The sequence below is a fragment of the Dendrobates tinctorius genome, unplaced genomic scaffold (genome assembly GCF_039654945.1).
Source record: "Dendrobates tinctorius isolate UK_male_01 unplaced genomic scaffold, ASM3965494v1 ptg000232l, whole genome shotgun sequence".
NCBI classification, from domain to species: Eukaryota; Metazoa; Chordata; class Amphibia; order Anura; family Dendrobatidae; genus Dendrobates; species Dendrobates tinctorius.
Window position 1 is genome coordinate 3,411,631 of NW_027361899.1, and position 18,082 is coordinate 3,429,712.

The following is an 18,082-nucleotide window of genomic DNA, read 5'->3' on the forward strand; positions in this document are numbered from 1 at the left end:
GTTCTTGTTAAGCCCAGAAGTGGCAGGCCAAGAAAAATATCAGAAAGGCAGAGAAGAAGAATGGTGAGAACAGTCAAGGACAATCCACAGACCACCTCCAAAGACCTGCAGCATCATCTTGCTGCAGATGGTGTCACTGTGCATCGGTCAACAATACAGCGCACTTTGCACAAGGAGAAGCTGTATGGGAGAGTGATGCGAAAGAAGCCGTTTCTGCAAGCACGCCACAAACAGAGTCGCCTGAGGTCTGCAAAAGCACATTTGGACAAGCCAGTTACATTTTGGAAGAAGGTCCTGTGGACTGATGAAACAAAGATTGAGTTGTTTGGTCATACAAAAAGGCGTTATGCATGCGCTGTATTGTTGACCGATGCACAGTGACACCATCTGCAGCAAGATGATGCTGCAGGTCTTTGGAGGTGGTCTGTGGATTGTCCTTGACTGTTCTCACCATTCTTCTTCTCTGCCTTTCTGATATTTTTCTTGGCCTGCCACTTCTGGGCTTAACAAGAACTGTACCTGTGTTCTTCCATTTCCTTACTATGTTCCTCACAGTGGAAACTGACAGGTTAAATCTCTGAGACAACTTTTTGTCTCCTTCCCCTGAAAAGCTATGTTGAATAATCTTTGTTTTCAGATCATTTGAGAGTTGTTTTGAGGAGCCCATGATGCCACTCTTCATAGGAGAATCAAATAGGAGAGCTACTTGCAAGTGGCCACTTTAAATACCTTTTCTCATGATTTGATACACCTGGCTATGAAGTTCAAAGCTCAATGAGGTTACAAAACCAATTTAGTGCTTCAGGAAGTCAGTAAAAAGTAGTTAGGAGTGTTCAAATCAAGAAAATGATAAGGGTGCCCATACTTTTGCACCGGTCAAATTTTGTTTAAATGCAGATTGCACATTTTCTGTTAGTACAATAAACCTCATTTGAATCCAGAAATATAACTGAGTCCATCAGTTATTAGATATATGAAACTGAAATACCTGTTGCAAAAACCAAAATTGTTATAAAGAAAAAAGGTTAACATTAATAGGGGTGCCCAAACTTTTACATATGACTGTATACACAGAGCCCCATCCTGCAGTATATCTCTCCCAGCCCCTCTATAGAAAGCCCCATCCTGCAGTATATCTCTCCTCTCAGCCCACTCTATACAGTCCCATCTTGCAGCACATTGCTCCCCTTAGTTACAGCACACACCACGGCCTCCTGGTTTGATCTCCCGCAGTGTAATATGGGGGGCTCCGTCCCTTTCTGTGACATCATCCCTCACAATAGAAGCTGTGGTATAGATACGTCCCAGGCTCTGCGCTGCGGTCAGGATGTCAGCGGACATGGACTGCACGGTGCAAGACCAACCAGGGGCTGGAACTATGGGGCACTTCCAAGAGTAACTAGAGGGTGAACTGGAGGAGATGGACATTAGTATAAGACCACATTGTGATTTTGGAAAAGCCCTTTAAATGCCTGTATTTTCAGATAAACACATCTTTTTTTTCAATTGTAATTGTTTCAGCGTTTGCCTTTAACAGGCCCTTTGCTTCATTTCACCGTTTCTGATTGCAGAATGATCTAACTGAGATTCTGTCAGCGAGCCGGTTCTGATGGAGAGTTTGTATCTCTTTTATCTGCCTTGTTCGAAGATCTTCCATTCTGATTTAAAACCAGAGAATACATTAAAGTTCAGCTGAACTGTCAAAGAATTCAGAGATCAGCTTAGAAAAAGGCAAATAAAAGAATTACAAAACTCTCCGCAGAAAGAGCTCACTGACAGATTCTCAGTTAAATCAATAGCACTGTGCAGGGAAACGCTGACGCGGCGGTGCTGGCGCGAGATCTTATCGCTCCGTGGACCAGCCGTCCGTAGCTTGATATTTCGCTGACTTCTCCTCGGTCCTGAGGCCACAGTCACACTTTGCAGTGTTTTGTCCCATAGACCACCCAGACTTCACACGTTATGAACATCCCCTGCTCGGAGCCCCCCACGCCGCCCCCATAAGCCGATCCTGTATTTGTGTCACGCTCGGAGTAATGGCCTCCGTCAGCCGGCAGCGCACTTTGCTCTCTCCCTGAGTCGCGCGCTTTTGGCCGCTAAGTATAAGTGACAATGTAATGGGGTCCCGGTAATAAGGCACTCCATTAGTCGCTGACTTTTTGCCGATCTTTGGGGAGTTTCATCCTCCGGTGGGGGAGGGGAGATTGATTGAGACACAGCGATCGACTTCTGCAATGTGCTCAATCCTCTTCTCTTCCGCGCCTCCGTCTCCCAGGAGGATCAAGTAACCTGGCGATCAATAGCGCCGGCGATATCACTGCTGTCCGAAAACCCAGACACTTGAAAGGCTCGAAAGACGGCGGAAAAAAGGAAAGAAAAATCAGCGTTGTGATTCAAAACACAAAAATTCACCAGTGAGAAGGTTTTATGCTTCCCAGTATTCGTTGGCCTTATCCAGCAGCGCGGGGGTCCCGCTAAGCCCCTGTTGCTTCTGAAAATCAGATTCTAGGACAGAGGATCCGTATGGATGCACCATATGGCGGCACACGGATTGGATCCAGCTCCATAGCACAAAGCTGTAGGGACTGCGGAGCGCGGGTGCACAGCCGGCGGCACATTGCTCTGCCGGATCAGAACATCTGCATGAAGCTTCTATGTTCTCCCCGTGTTCTTATGAGTTTTCCCAAGTTTCCTCCCACGCTCCAAGAAAATCCTGATGAGTTCATAAAAAAATATGGAGATGAGAGCGAGCCCGGCAGAGACCAAGCCCGGATGAGGAGGCAGAGACACAGCCCAGCAGAGAGCGAGCCCGGCAGAGACCAAGCCCGGCTGAGGAGGCAGAGACACAGCCCAGCAGAGAGCGAGCCCGGCAGAGACCAAGCCCGGCTGAGGAGGCAGAGACACAGCCCAGCAGAGAGCGAGCCCGGCAGAGACCAAGCCCGGCTGAGGAGGCAGAGACACAGCCCAGCAGAGAGCGAGCCCGGCAGAGACCAAGCCCGGCTGAGGAGGCAGAGACACAGCCCAGCAGAGAGCGAGCCCGGCAGAGACCAAGCCCGGCTGAGGAGGCAGAGACACAGCCCAGCAGAGAGCGAGCCCGGCAGAGACCAAGCCCGGATGAGGAGGCAGAGACACAGCCCAGCAGAGAGCGAGCCCGGCAGAGACCAAGCCCGGCTGAGGAGGCAGAGACACAGCCCAGCACAGACAGCGAGCCCGGCAGAGACCGAGCCCTGCAGAGAGCGAGCCCGGCAGGGAAGACAGAGACTGAGCCCGGCAGAGAGCCAGCCCAGCAGGGAAGACAGAGACTGAGCCTGGCAGAGAGCCAGCCCAGCAGGGAAGACAGAGACTGAGCCCGGCAGAGAGCCAGCCCAGCAGGGAAGACAGAGACTGAGCCCGGCAGAGAGCCAGCCCAGCAGGGAAGACAGAGACTGAGCCTGGCAGAGAGCCAGCCCAGCAGGGAAGACAGAGATTGAGCCCGGCAGAGAGCCAGCCCAGCAGGGAAGACAGAGACTGAGCCCGGCAGAGAGCCAGCCCAGCAGAGAAGACAGAGACTGAGCCCAGCAGAGAGCGAGCCTGACAGAGAGTGAGCCCGACAGAGAAGGCAGAGACCGAGCCCAGCAGAGAGCGAGCCCGGCAGGGAAGACAGACTGAGCCCAGCAGAGAGCCAGCCCAACAGAGAGCGAGCCCGACAGGGATCGAGCCTAGCAGAGACTGAACCCGGCAGAGACCAAGCCTGGAAGAGACCGCAGAGAGTGATCCCAAAAGAGAGCGAGCCTGGAAGATAGCGAGCCTGGCAGGGAAGACAGAGACTGAGCCCAGCAGAGAGCGAGCCCAGCAATGCGAGAGCCCGACAGAGAAGGCAGAGACTGAGCCCAGCAGAGAGCAAGCTTGGCAGAGAGCAAGCCCGACAGGGAAGACAGAGACTGAGCCCAGCAGAGAGCCAGCCCAACAACAGAGAGCGAGTCCGGCAGAGATCGAGCCTAGCAGAGACTGGACCCGGCAGAGACCAAGCCCGGAAGAGACCGCAGAGAGCGAGCCCAACATAGAGCGAGCCCGGCAGGGAAAACAGAGACTGAGCCCAGCAGAGAGCGAGCCCAGCAATGAGAGAGCCCGGCAGGGAAGACAGAGACTGAGCCCAGCAGAGAGCGAGCCTGGCAGAAATTGAGCCCGGCAGGGAAGACAGAGAGCAGAGATCGAGCGTAGCACACTGAATCTGGCAGAGACCACAGAGTGTGAGCCCAACAGAGAGTGAGCCCGGAAGAAACTGAGCCTGGCAGGGAAGACAGAGACAGAGCCTGGGAGAGACTGAGCTCAGCAGAGAGCGAGCCCGGCAGAGACTGGAGGGGTCATCACCGCGGCACAACAGATAGTTCAGGGCCACAGATACATGGTCTCAGATTTATCAAAGCGTTTACATCATAATTCTGCTACAATTTGCTTTGAAAATCTTTGCAACTTTGTCGTGCTTTCACCAGTTTAACCAAACTCTGCCAAAATTCGCAGAATACGATGCCACAGCTCGTCTAGTGGTGTCGTTCCTTACGCCAGAAATCTCTGCCCAGTCTCTGATTTTTGTCACGACACTTCAACCTTGTGAAGACAGAAAACGTGTGACCTCGGTCATTGCCAACAAAGGATATATCACAAAGTATTGAGATGAACTTTTGTTAATGACCAAATATTTATTTTCCACCATAATTTGCTAAATAAATCTTCCAAATCAGACAAGGTGATTTTCTGGATTTGTTTCCTCATTGTGACGCTCAGAGTTGTGGTCGACCTATGAATCATAGAATCATAGAATCGTAGAGTTGGAAGGGACCTCCTGGGCCATCTGGTCCAACCCCCTGCTCAAAGCATGTCAGTTACAGGCCGCTCTCATCTTTATAAGGGGGGGAACTTCTACAATTGGGGGCTGACTAAAGCCTTGTTTCCCCCCCACTGTATACACTGCAACCACACACAGCGTCTCTGACCATCGAACCCAGAAGTGAATTAACAGGGATGCCGAGACTGTCCTGTATAACGGACGCTGTCACCCCCGAGCAGAGAACACACGGCACAGTATACGATCTCACCGCCATACGACGTGGCCGCGCTGTCACCGCTCATCACATCACTTCTAGATTATTTATTACATTCATAAATAAACAACACAAAGAATCACTGATTGAAGAATAAGCAGCTGCAATAGATTCATGATGATGTCAACGTTATTGTCATTTTATAAAACTAAAACTAAATAAAATGCGGCGGCGGCAGGAGCTGAGCATAATGTTTGGAAACACTGAGCAGAGCGGACATTATATCATGAGATGATTTGTAGCAAAATGTAACAATGATTTACTAATAATCAGAATAACAGCCTGAACCCCACGAAATAAAAGTATGTGAACCCCCATCTAGGGAAATACAGTATATCGACAGGACGTCAGCCGCACGACAGACAGCAATATTTATGGCAAATGTGGAATTTCTTGTTCGTTTTCTTATTGAGCAAGAAATTCTAAAAGCAGCAAAAATACTAAGCAGCAAAACTTTAATAACGGTCATGATCATACACTCACACTCAGAGACTCGTACATCCACACTAAACACTCATATCCAGGTCTATACTCACATCTATATACTCACCCATACACCCACTCACCATTCCACACGTGCACTCACACTCATCACCCCTCATATAAGCACTCACACTCATCATCCCTCTTACAAACACACTCACTCATCATCCCTCATACAAGCACTCACACTCATCATCCCTCATACAAGCACTCACACTCATCATCCCTCATACAAGCACTCTCACTCATCATCCCTCATACAAGCACTCACACTCATCATCCCTCATACAAGCACTTACTCATCATCCCTCATACAAGCACTCACACTCATCATCCCTCATACAAACACACTCACTCATCATCCCTCATACAAACACACTCACTCATCATCCCTCATACAAGCACTCACACTCATCCCTCATACAAGCACTCACACTCATCATCCCTCATACACACTCACTCATCATCCCTCATACAAGCACTCACACTCATCATCCCTCATACAAGCACTCTCACTCATCATCCCTCATACAAGCACTTACTCATCATCCCTCATACAAGCACTCACACTCATCATCCCTCATACAAACACACTCACTCATCATCCCTCAAACACACTCACTCATCATCCCTCATACAAACACACTCACTCATCATCCCTCATACAAGCACTCACACTCATCATCCCTCATACAAGCACTCACACTCATCATCCCTCATACAAGCACTCACACTCATCATCCCTCATACAAACACACTCACTCATCATCTCTCATACAAGCACTCACACTCATCATCCCTCATACAAACACACTCACTCATCATCCCTCATACAAGCACTCACACTCATCATCCCTCATACAAGCACTCACACTCATCATCCCTCATAAAAGCACTTACTCATCATCCCTCATGCAAGCACTCACACTCATCATCCCTCATACAAGCACTCACACTCATTATCCCTCATACAAGCACTTACTCATCATCCCTCATACAAGCACTCACACTCATCATCCCTCATACAAGCACTCACACTCATCATCCCTCATACAAGCACTCACACTCATCATCCCTCATAAAAGCACTTACTCATCATCCCTCATGCAAGCACTCACACTCATCATCCCTCATACAAGCACTCACACTCATCATCCCTCATACAAGCACTTACTCATCATCCCTCATACAAGCACTCACACTCATCATCCCTCATACAAGCACTCACACTCATCATCCCTCATACAAACACACTCACTCATCATCTCTCATACAAGCACTCACACTCATCATCCCTCATACAAACACACTCACTCATCATCCCTCATATAAGCACTCACACTCATCATCCCTCATACAAACACACTCACTCTTCATCCCTCATACAAGCACTCACACTCATCATCCCTCATACAAACACACTCACTCATCATCCCTCATACAAGCACTCACACTCATCATCCCTCATACAAACACTCACTCATCATCTCTCATACAAGCACTCACACTCATCATCCCTCATACAAACACACTCACTCATCATCCCTCATACAAGCACTCACACTCATCATCCCTCATACAAGCACTCACACTCATCATCCCTCATACAAGCACTCACACTCATCATCCCTCATACAAACACACTCACTCATCATCTCTCATACAAGCACTCACACTCATCATCCCTCATACAAACACACTCACTCATCATCCCTCATACAAGCACTCACACTCATCATCCCTCATACAAGCACTCACACTCATCATCCCTCATACAAACACACTCACTCATCATCCCTCATACAAGCACTCACACTCATCATCCCTCATACAAACACACTCACTCATCATCTCTCATACAAGCACTCACACTCATCATCCCTCATACAAGCACTCACACTCATCATCCCTCATACAAACACACTCACTCATCATCTCTCATACAAGCACTCACACTCATCATCCCTCATACAAACACACTCACTCATCATCCCTCATACAAACACACTCACTCATCATCTCTCATACAAGCACTCACACTCATCATCTCTCATACAAGCACTCACAGTCATCATCTCTCATACAAGCACTCACACTCATCATCCCTCATACAAACACACTCACTCATCATCCCTCATACAAGCACTCACACTCATCATCCCTCATACAAGCACTCACACTCATCATCCCTCATACAAACACACTCACTCATCATCTCTCATACAAGCACTCACACTCATCATCCCTCATACAAACACTCTCACTCATCATCCCTCATACAAACACACTCACTCATCATCTCTCATACAAGCACTCACACTCATCATCTCTCATACAAGCACTCACAGTCATCATCTCTCATACAAGCACTCACACTCATCATCCCTCATACAAACACACTCACTCATCATCTCTCATACAAGCACTCACACTCATCATCCCTCATACAAGCACTCACACTCATCATCCCTCATACAAACACACTCACTCATCATCTCTCATACAAGCACTCACACTCATCATCCCTCATACAAACACTCTCACTCATCATCCCTCATACAAACACACTCACTCATCATCTCTCATACAAGCACTCACACTCATCATCTCTCATACAAGCACTCACAGTCATCATCTCTCATACAAGCACTCACACTCATCATCCCTCATACAAACACACTCACTCATCATCCCTCATACAAGCACTCACACTCATCATCCCTCATACAAGCACTCACACTCATCATCCCTCATACAAACACACTCACTCATCATCCCTCATACAAGCACTCACACTCATCATCCCTCATACAAACACACTCACTCATGCCAACCATCCGAGCCCCTTCTTATGCAGAAAGAAACAGAGGACACTGACCGGCCTCTGCTTTGAGCCATAGGGGAGACTGGAGCGATTTCTTGCTTCTATACAGCTTTTTGTCACCTCCTGGTCGTCCCCACCAAGCTGCTCCTGAACGGAGAGAGGACTGATAAGTGGTCAACGTCTAACTAGGTGTTCAGTCATATATACACTGTATATGTGCGGCTGCCGAGCGCCGGCCGGCGACCTGAGGACAGGGGCGTCCACTGCATGTCTACATGGTAGTACCATCCTCTATTACCCCCCGTATGGTGCACCGGGGCTCAGGATCCAGGGTCAGGTGTGACTTGAGGTTGTATGTGGTTCCTGGGCTCCTCACATCCCGTGTGCAGCACTATGGCCTGAGATGGCGCTATAGCTATACATACAGGACATTGCAGGAAGCGTCGCTGAGGCGGCACGTGAAGAGGACGGGAGTCACGAGGAGCCTCATCACCTCCCATATGACGCAGTGAGCGATACATTTACACCGGGTGACCAACCTCCGGCTGTTTCCTACAGAGCGCTTGGGGCGTCCCGGAGGTCTCCGGCCTGCGCTCAGTCTTCTTATCTCACTGAAAGTTTGGAGCAGAAACTCAAAGTTTTAGAGGAGTTTTAAGAGTTGGAAGAAGATTTGCAAAGTTTTCCCTAAGTTTCTGCTACAAAATATCTTGAAGACCCCGAGTGCGCCGCAGCTTTCCTCACGGTCTCCGTAGACTTCACCGGCCAAAAAGGTCAACCAAAATCCGGGAGTGTCCAACATGACGATCCCAGGAACAGCTGTTCACATGGCCGGCAGCCTCATGCCCGGGCCCTCTGCCCTCCATTACAGACCCCTGAATGGTCCTTTCTTCAGTTCAGATCTTCTTTCAAAAACGTTATACAACATGGCTGGAAAACTGGCTCCACTGTGTTGTCAGACGGCGTTACCAGAAGTGACAGGTGGGGAGGGGACATATGATGCCACGTGAGAGCCGCTGAGGCAGCCATATTAGTAGTTACCCCAATATGGTGGGGTGAAAAGTGTGACAAGGAAAGGTGAGTAGTGGACACGGTCTTCCAGCGGACCCCCCAGTCTGGAGTAATTACTGGGGTCTCATAACTGGCTGCACCATTGCCCCCAGGAGGTCTCACACACATATACAGTATATATACAGCCGCAGTACGGGGGTGACAGGGAGAGGACGGCGCCGTCCTGCCGGTGGGGGATGATCCAGTTGATTTTTATTTTTTCTGGACAGTATATAAATCTTACAGACCCTGTGTAAAATTATAATAAATCTTCCGGACTGTCAGCGCCGCGTCCACAGCCGGACTCTGCGGTGAATAAATCCCATTATTTTATGGGCTGTCGGGGATCTCGGCCCAGGGCGAATGTGGATGAGATGACGGGTCCCTCCAAACCCGGACCGTACACCCCTCCATCCCACGCCGTCATCTCCATCCCACACCGTCATCTCCATCCCACGCTGTCATCTCCATCCCACGCCGCCAACTCCATCCCACACCGTCATCTCCATCCCACGCCGCCAACTCCATCCCACACCGCCAGCCTCTTACCTGTCCTGTTAGTGAGGCCAAAGGTGATGGACTTATCCGGGATCCCGCACACGTTCCGCACGGACACCAGACACGTATAGTTGGCGAAATCCTGAGGACGCAAATTCTTCAACTTCAAAACTTTGGTTTCACCCTGAGAAAAAGCGCAAAAAATAGAAATATTAATGCACTAATATAAGTATCTAATCCTGAGTGATACTGACTGCTGAGTTGTGTATCTAATCCTCTCCTGTGTGATACTGCCTGCTGAGCTGTGTATCTAATCCTCTCCTGTGTGATACTGACTCCTGAGCCGTGTATCTAATCCTATCCTGTGTGATACTGACTGCTGAGCCGTGTATCTAATCCTATCCTGTGTGATACTGACTGCTGAGCCGTGTATCTAATCCTATCCTGTGTGATACTGACTGCTGAGCCGTGTATCTAATCCTATCCTGTGTGATACTGACTGCTGAGCCGTGTATCTAGTCCTATCCTGTGTGATACTGACTGCTGAGCCGTGTATCTAATCCTATCCTGTGTGATACTGACTGCTGAGCTGTGTATCTAATCCTCTCCTGTGTGATACTGTCTGCTGAGCTGTGTATCTAATCCTATCCTCTGTGATATTGTCTGCTGAGCCGTGTATCTAATCCTCTCCTGTGTGATACTGACTGCTGAGCCGTGTACCTAATCCTCTCCTGTGTGATACTGTCTGCTGAGCCGTGTATCTAATCCTCTCCTGTGTGATACTGTCTGCTGAGCCATGTGTCTAATCCTATCCTGTGTGATACTGACTGCTGAGCTGTGTATCTAATCCTCTCCTGTGTGATACTGACTGCTGAGCCGTGTATCTAATCCTCTCCTGTGTGATACTGACTGCTGAGCCGTGTATCTAATCCTATCCTGTGTGATACTGACTGCTGAGCCGTGTATCTAATCCTCTCCTGTGTGATACTGACTGCTGAGTCGTGTATCTAATCCTATCCTGTGTGATACTGACTGCTGAGCCGTGTATCTAATCCTATCCTGTGTGATACTGACTGCTGAGCCGTGTATCTAATCCTATCCTGTGTGATACTGACTGCTGAGCCGTGTATCTAATCCTATCCTGTGTGATACTGTCTGCTGAGCCATGTATCTAATCCTCTCCTGTGTGATACTGTCTGCTGAGCCGTGTATCTAATCCTATCCTGTGTGATACTGACTGCTGAGCCGTGTATCTAATCCTATCCTGTGTGATACTGACTGCTGAGCCATGTGTCTAATCCTATCCTGTGTGATACTGACTGCTGAGCTGTGTATCTAATCCTCTCCTGTGTGATACTGACTGCTGAGCCGTGTATCTAATCCTATCCTGTGTGATACTGACTGCTGAGCCGTGTATCTAATCCTATCCTGTGTGATACTGACTGCTGAGCCGTGTATCTAATCCTATCCTGTGTGATACTGACTGCTGAGCTGTGTATCTAATCCTATCCTGTGTGATACTGACTGCTGAGCCATGTATCTAATCCTATCCTGTGTGATACTGACTGCTGAGCCGTGTATCTAATCCTATCCTGTGTGATACTGACTGCTGAGCCGTGTATCTAATCCTATCCTGTGTGATACTGTCTGCTGAGCCATGTATCTAATCCTCTCCTGTGTGATACTGTCTGCTGAGCCGTGTATCTAATCCTATCCTGTGTGATACTGACTGCTGAGCCGTGTATCTAATCCTATCCTGTGTGATACTGTCTGCTGAGCCATGTATCTAATCCTCTCCTGTGTGATACTGTCTGCTGAGCCGTGTATCTAATCCTATCCTGTGTGATACTGACTGCTGAGCCGTGTATCTAATCCTATCCTGTGTGATACTGTCTGCTGAGCCATGTATCTAATCCTCTCCTGTGTGATACTGACTGCTGAGCTGTGTATCTAATCCTCTCCTGTGTGATACTGACTGCTGAGCTGTGTATCTAATCCTATCCTGTGTGATACTGTCTGCTGAGCCATGTATCTAATCCTCTCCTGTGTGATACTGTCTGCTGAGCCGTGTATCTAATCCTATCCTGTGTGATACTGACTGCTGAGCCGTATATCTAATCCTATCCTGTGTGATACTGTCTGCTGAGCCGTGTATCTAGTCCTATCCTGTGTGATACTGACTGCTGAGCCGTGTATCTAATCCTCTCCTGTGTGATACTGACTGCTGAGCCGTGTATCTAATCCTCTCCTGTGTGATACTGACTGCTGAGCCGTGTATCTAATCCTCTCCTGTGTGATACTGACTGCTGAGCCGTGTATCTAATCCTCTCCTGTGTGATACTGTCTGCTGAGCCGTGTATCTAGTCCTATCCTGTGTGATACTGACTGCTGAGCCGTGTATCTAATCCTCTCCTGTGTGATACTGTCTGCTGAGCCATGTATCTAATCCTCTCCTGTGTGATACTGACTGCTGAGCTGTGTATCTAATCCTCTCCTGTGTGATACTGACTGCTGAGCTGTGTATCTAATCCTCTCCTGTGTGATACTGTCTGAGGTTGGTATGAGGTTGGACACGCTGTAGCAGCATCTTGTGACATGTGGTGCTCCAGTCACTTTCCTAACAGTCGGACTCGTCCATTTCTTCACACCCACCATCATGCTGCTACCTGGGATAAACCTAATGAAGTAGGATGGGAGACATTTTGGATTTGGCAGAGGAACCACAGACATGTGTAGGGAAGGTGACCTGACGGACGGACGGACGTGTCAGAATAGAGAAAGATAGGTTTGCACAGTGTAGGTAGGTGTCAGTTATTACAGTGGGGAAACAGCTGAGAAACTGTAGTAGACGTGCAGTACCTTGGGTTGACCATTAGAGGGCAGGGAGGAGTGTGAGCATAGAACTTGACATCAGCTTAGGGCTTTAGAAACCGTTGGTCATGGGGGCGGAGTTACAGTGGCAGGGGACCGGGAGAGATATAAATACTGAGGGAGGGTTCCAGAAGGTTCCAGTCCCCAGGGGGAGCTCAGGTGACAGGAGGACTACGACAGTCTGGGCACTCTGAGGAAAACCAAAGCAGGGGGACTGAGGAGAGAGAAAGTCAGGGGGGTGGTCCTGACACAAAAGTACCGCAGAAAAGACGAGACACTGAGGTAAAGCACACCGTACTGAGAGAGACGACTGATCAGGAAAAGTGCTGTTGGTTAGAGGCCTAGGGCGGCCACAGTGACGGATCTGACAGGGGCGTCGAAGAGTGAAGAGGGGACGGTGTACGCATACACGATCCCAGTGTAAAGTACGGTGTGCGGGAAGCGGCTCCGGGAACGGAGGGCCGATAAGTAAAGTGAAGAAGTACATTGAAGTGCGGTGTACTGCGGAGGCTGTCAAGTGGACGGCCAGAGAATAAAGCTTGGACCTGCTGTACCCGACATTTGCCTCCATCGTGTCACTGTTACATCTCTGCGCGGTATAAAGAGGGACCCCCCCAGCTCGGCCCACCTCTACATTTGGCGTAGTCGGCAGGATTGCCGCCGCTAATACGCTATCTTCTGCGGCAGGCCTGCGTCTGAAGGACTGAGAAAAACTTGGGCTGCTCTATTTTGGATTATAAACACCTGTAGACTACCAATTACTGACCTGTGGATTACAAATTGGGACGCTGTGGCGGATCTGCGTTGCTGCAGAGGATCCAAGGCAGCAGCTGATTCTGCCCAAGATGGCGGTATTACTCCAACGCAGGAGAGAGGTCCGGGTGTTTGCCATGGTTCCGGATGGACTGGGGCCCCCTCCAACGTACTCCTGGGGGAAACGATATGTGCCAGGAGGCCTCGGGCGCCTGGAGTGGCGATGGCGTCGGGAGATCGAGTCCCGCTGGGAGTCATGGACAGTCTACCAGATCTCAGACGGAGAAGAGTGGTTGCGGACCCTACAGGAGCAACCGCCAAAGACATCACCGGGAAGCCTCCCCGCGGACCTCCTGAGCCTGAAGGCCAGCCCCGCCGGACGTCGGGGTGAAGAACAGAGACTGCGGGAGAAGCCGCGGGAAGATGTGACGGAGGCCGTGACGTCGGGGAAGGTGAGAGTTCCCCCGGCTCTGCCAGCGGCTCCGCAAGAAGTCCCCGCTACTCAGCCGCAGAACGCGGCCCCGTGTATCCGAAAGTCTGGCCGAGGAGGCCCTTACTGTTTATGCTGAGCTGAGCAGGGCCTCCGTTACTGTTCCTGATTCATCATGCCCGGTGGCGCCACGTCTGGTGTCGCCGGTGCGGAGACTGTCTACAAAAGGCGCTGCTGCATGTCCCCTACCGATAGCGACCACATTCCTGGAAACGGCTGCTACTCCGGCTCCGTCTGGAACTCCGGGTGCGGCCTATCCCGCGGCCGCGGCTATGCCGGCGTTGGAGCCGGCTGCGGCCTATGTGTCAGGCCCTGTGGCCCAATCTGCGAGAAATCCGGCTGTCCCTGCCCGCCACCAGGCCCCAGCGGCTGCTGGGCCGTTGACATCATCAGCTGCCTCTGCCCCGCCGTCATCCTCGGTTAAGTCCCGCCCACCGGACTCCAGGGCTAGTACCGGACCCTCTGTTTGGGTCGCAGGAGTTATAAAGAAGAAGAGGGCCAGGGAGCAGGAAGTCTGGAACCTGCTCCATGAGAGGAGAGAGGCTGGCATGGTGGCTGCACGATCCCCGGGACGGCTCGTTTATACTAACTTGCAGAAAGGGACACTTCTTGCATCCTGGGAGCTCCACGGTTGTGGGGTCCCTTGCTACCAGCCACCAGGAGATGGCTTGAACTGTTGCGAATTCGCTATCTGCATAACGGTGTAATTGGGACAGTTTGCGTCCAGGTTAAAACAAAAATGTTTTTCTTGTTATAAGTGCTGAAATTGGTTTGCCTGACATAGCGGGGATGCAAAAAGAAAAGTGCCAATCTAAAGGAAGGGGGAAAGAGCCTGTTATATTTTTTTTGTTTGTTTTGTTGGTTAAAAAGAAAAAAAAATGGTAAATGAAAAAAAAAAAAAATAGAAAAAGGGGTACTATTGCTATTATAAAGTTGTTTTGTTGTATAATATGCAAAAGTAAATGCAACAGGTCCGGGTAAGGGAAGGTCTGTGGGACCAAAGGAAAGTGTGCGATCCCAAAAGGGGTCTAGATGTGGAGGAGGTCTGGGAGACCGAGACGCCGACCATGACATATAACTGAAAGAAAGGTAAAAGAGATGGAAGACGTGAGAAAGACAGCCGTCCTAGGTCAGGTCCCCGACACCACGGACACCCCGGAAGAAGGAAGGCGGGTGCCGACAATGATCTGGTAGGTGTGAGGCCTCGATCATGGTGTACCGGATAGTGGAACGTGACAGAAGGGGAGAGTAGGGGAAGGTACATGCCATAGAGAGAATATGGGTGTACCTAGGCCAAATTTTAAAGACGTTGTCATGTGGCGTGCGCGCTGGTGGGTAGCAGTAGGCTGCTCAGAGCAGGGTGCTCCCAGTATGGTTTGGCCCCCGCAGGAAGTGGGTTTGGCCCAACAGCTGGTCCGACAACAGAGTGTAGGTGAAGCTTCAGAACGACGAAGGCAGGGATTACGAATTGTCGAGGATGACAATAGACAAAGGAAGGAGGAGTGTAGGGAAGGTGACCTGACGGACGTACGTACGTGTCAGAATAGAGAAAGATAGGTTTGCACAGTTTAGACAGGTGTCAGTTACTACAGTGGGGGAAACAGCTAGGAAAGTGTAGTGGACGTGCAGTACCTTGGGTTGACCATTAGTGTGAGCAAAGGACTTGACATCAGCTTAGGGCTTTAGAAACCGTTGGTCATGGGGGGCGGAGTTACAGTGACAGGGATCGGGAGAGATATAAATACTGAGGGAGGGTTCCAGAAAGTTCCAGTCCCCAGGGGGAGCTCAAGTGACAGGAGGACTACGACAATCTGGGCACTCTGAGGAAAACCAAACCAGGGGGACTGAGGAGAGAGAATGTCAGGGGGGTGGTCCTGACAGGAAAGTACCGCGGAATAGACGAGGCATCGAGGTAAAGCACACCGTACTGAGAGAGACTACTGTTCAGTAAAATTACTGTTGGTTACAGGCCTAGGGCGGCCACAGTGACGCATCTGACAGGAGTGTCAACGAGTGAAGAGGGGATGGTGTACGCATACACGTCCCTAGTGTAAAGTACGGTGTGCGGGAAGCGGCTCTGGAAACGGAGGGCCGACAAGTAAAGCGAAGTAAAGTGTATTGCATTGAAGTGCGGTGTACTGCGGAGGCTGTCAAGTGGACGGCCAGAGAATAAAGCTTGGACCTGTTGTACCCGACATTTGCCTCCATCGAGTCTCTGTTACATCTCTGCGTGGTATAAAGAGGGACCACCCCCCCAGCTCGGCCCACCTCTACACATGGCCTGGATGGCAGAGGAACCACAGACATGGACCGGATGGCGGAGGAACCACAGACATGGACTGGATAGCAGAGGAACCACAGACATGGACTGGACAGCGGAGGAACCACAGACATGGACCGGATAGCGGAGGAACCAGACATGGACCGGACGGCAGAGGAACCACAGACATGGACCAGATGGCGGAAGAACCACAGATATGGACCGGATGGCGGAGGAACCACAGACATGGACTGGATGGCAGAGGAACCACAGACATGGACCGGATAGCGGAGGAACCACAGACATGGACTGGACAGCGGAGGAACCACAGACATGGACCGGACGGCAGAGGAACCACAGACATGGACCAGATGGCGGAGGAACCACAGATATGGACCGGATGGCGGAGGAACCACAGACATGGACTGGATGGCAGAGGAACCACAGACATGGACCGGATAGCGGAGGAACCACAGACATGGACCGGATGGCAGAGGAACCACAGACATGGACCGGTTAGCGGAGGAACCACAGACATGGACCGGTTAGCGGAGGAACCACAGACATGGACAGGATAGCGGAGGAACCACAGACATGGACCGGACGGCAGAGGAACCACAGACATGGACCAGATGGCGGAGGAACCACAGACATGGACCAGATGGCAGAGGAACCACAGACATGGACCGGATAGCGGAGGAACCACAGACATGGACCGGATAGCGGAGGAACCACAGACATGGACTGGATAGCGGAGGAACCACAGACATGGACTGGACGGAGGAGCAACCACAGACATGGACCGGACGGCGGAGGAACCACAGACATGGACCGGACGGAGGAGAAGCCACAGACATGGACCGGACGGCGGAGGAACCACAGACATGGACCGGACGGCGGAGGAACCACAGACATGGACCGGACGGCGGAGGAACCACAGACATGGACCGGACGGAGGAGGAACCACAGACATGGACCAGATGGCGGAGGAACCACAGACCTGGACCGGATGGCGGAGGAACCACAGACATGGACCGGACGGAGGAGGAACCACAGACATGGACCGGACTGAGCAGTTTCCTTGTGTGTTAGATTTTGGGTTTCCATCCAAGCAGAGGAACTAATAGTGATCCTCATCCATGAGGCTTTATGAGGCGGGGCCCCTCACTTCGGCCGCTGTGGCCCTTATACCTGCACCTACCGATCTAGTGACGTCAGGAGCCGCTGTGTGAGGTGGGAGAGTCTAACCTCCAGATCACAGAATTCAGATGTGGAAGTTGTGGGAAGACAGAACGGTGACAGCATAGACTCGTCCAGGAGATCAGCGACTTTCTGCACCGAAGGATTGGACACGATCCTGGAATCTTCTGAGGTTTCTTCCAGGAAGCCCCAGCGATGACGACTTCTTACTGCAGAGAAAATTTCCTCTCCTGCAAACTTTCCTCTCCGGCGCTAATTTACTGCAGGAAGCGGAAAGCGGAGCTTCACTAGATGAGGTGATCGGGTCGGCAGCAGCGGATATTGATTGCCTGTCTGATCTCTACAGGACGCTGGGAGAGCTGTGATATTAGTGATGATTAATAAGACAGCACCACACAGAGCGGGAGGACGCGGAGAGGGCACCACGCAGAGCGGGAGGACGCGGAGAGGGCACCACGCAGAGCGGGAGGACGCGGAGAGTGTACCGCACACAGCAGAGCGGGAGGACGCGGAGAGGGCACCGCGCAGAGCGGGAGGACGAGGAGAGTGTACCACGCACAGCAGAGCGGGAGGAC

At 50.8% G+C, this 18,082-nt stretch overlaps 1 protein-coding gene across 9 annotated transcripts in view; it reads right to left on the bottom strand.

Moving 5' to 3' along the window:
* MDGA1 (MAM domain containing glycosylphosphatidylinositol anchor 1) overlaps nucleotides 1–18,082 on the bottom strand; it is a 441,180-nt gene that overhangs the window by 167,307 nt on the left and 255,791 nt on the right. For 8 of the 9 annotated variants that reach the window (XM_073556269.1, XM_073556270.1, XM_073556268.1 and 5 more), the window contains 2 exons: nucleotides 9,985–10,117; nucleotides 8,443–8,535 (listed from right to left, as the gene is read on the bottom strand). In XM_073556269.1, the coding sequence (XP_073412370.1) occupies nucleotides 8,443–8,535; nucleotides 9,985–10,117 (226 nt within the window). The remainder of the gene's footprint in view (nucleotides 1–8,442; nucleotides 8,536–9,984; nucleotides 10,118–18,082) is intronic. The other variant, XM_073556267.1, reaches the window with a different exon arrangement.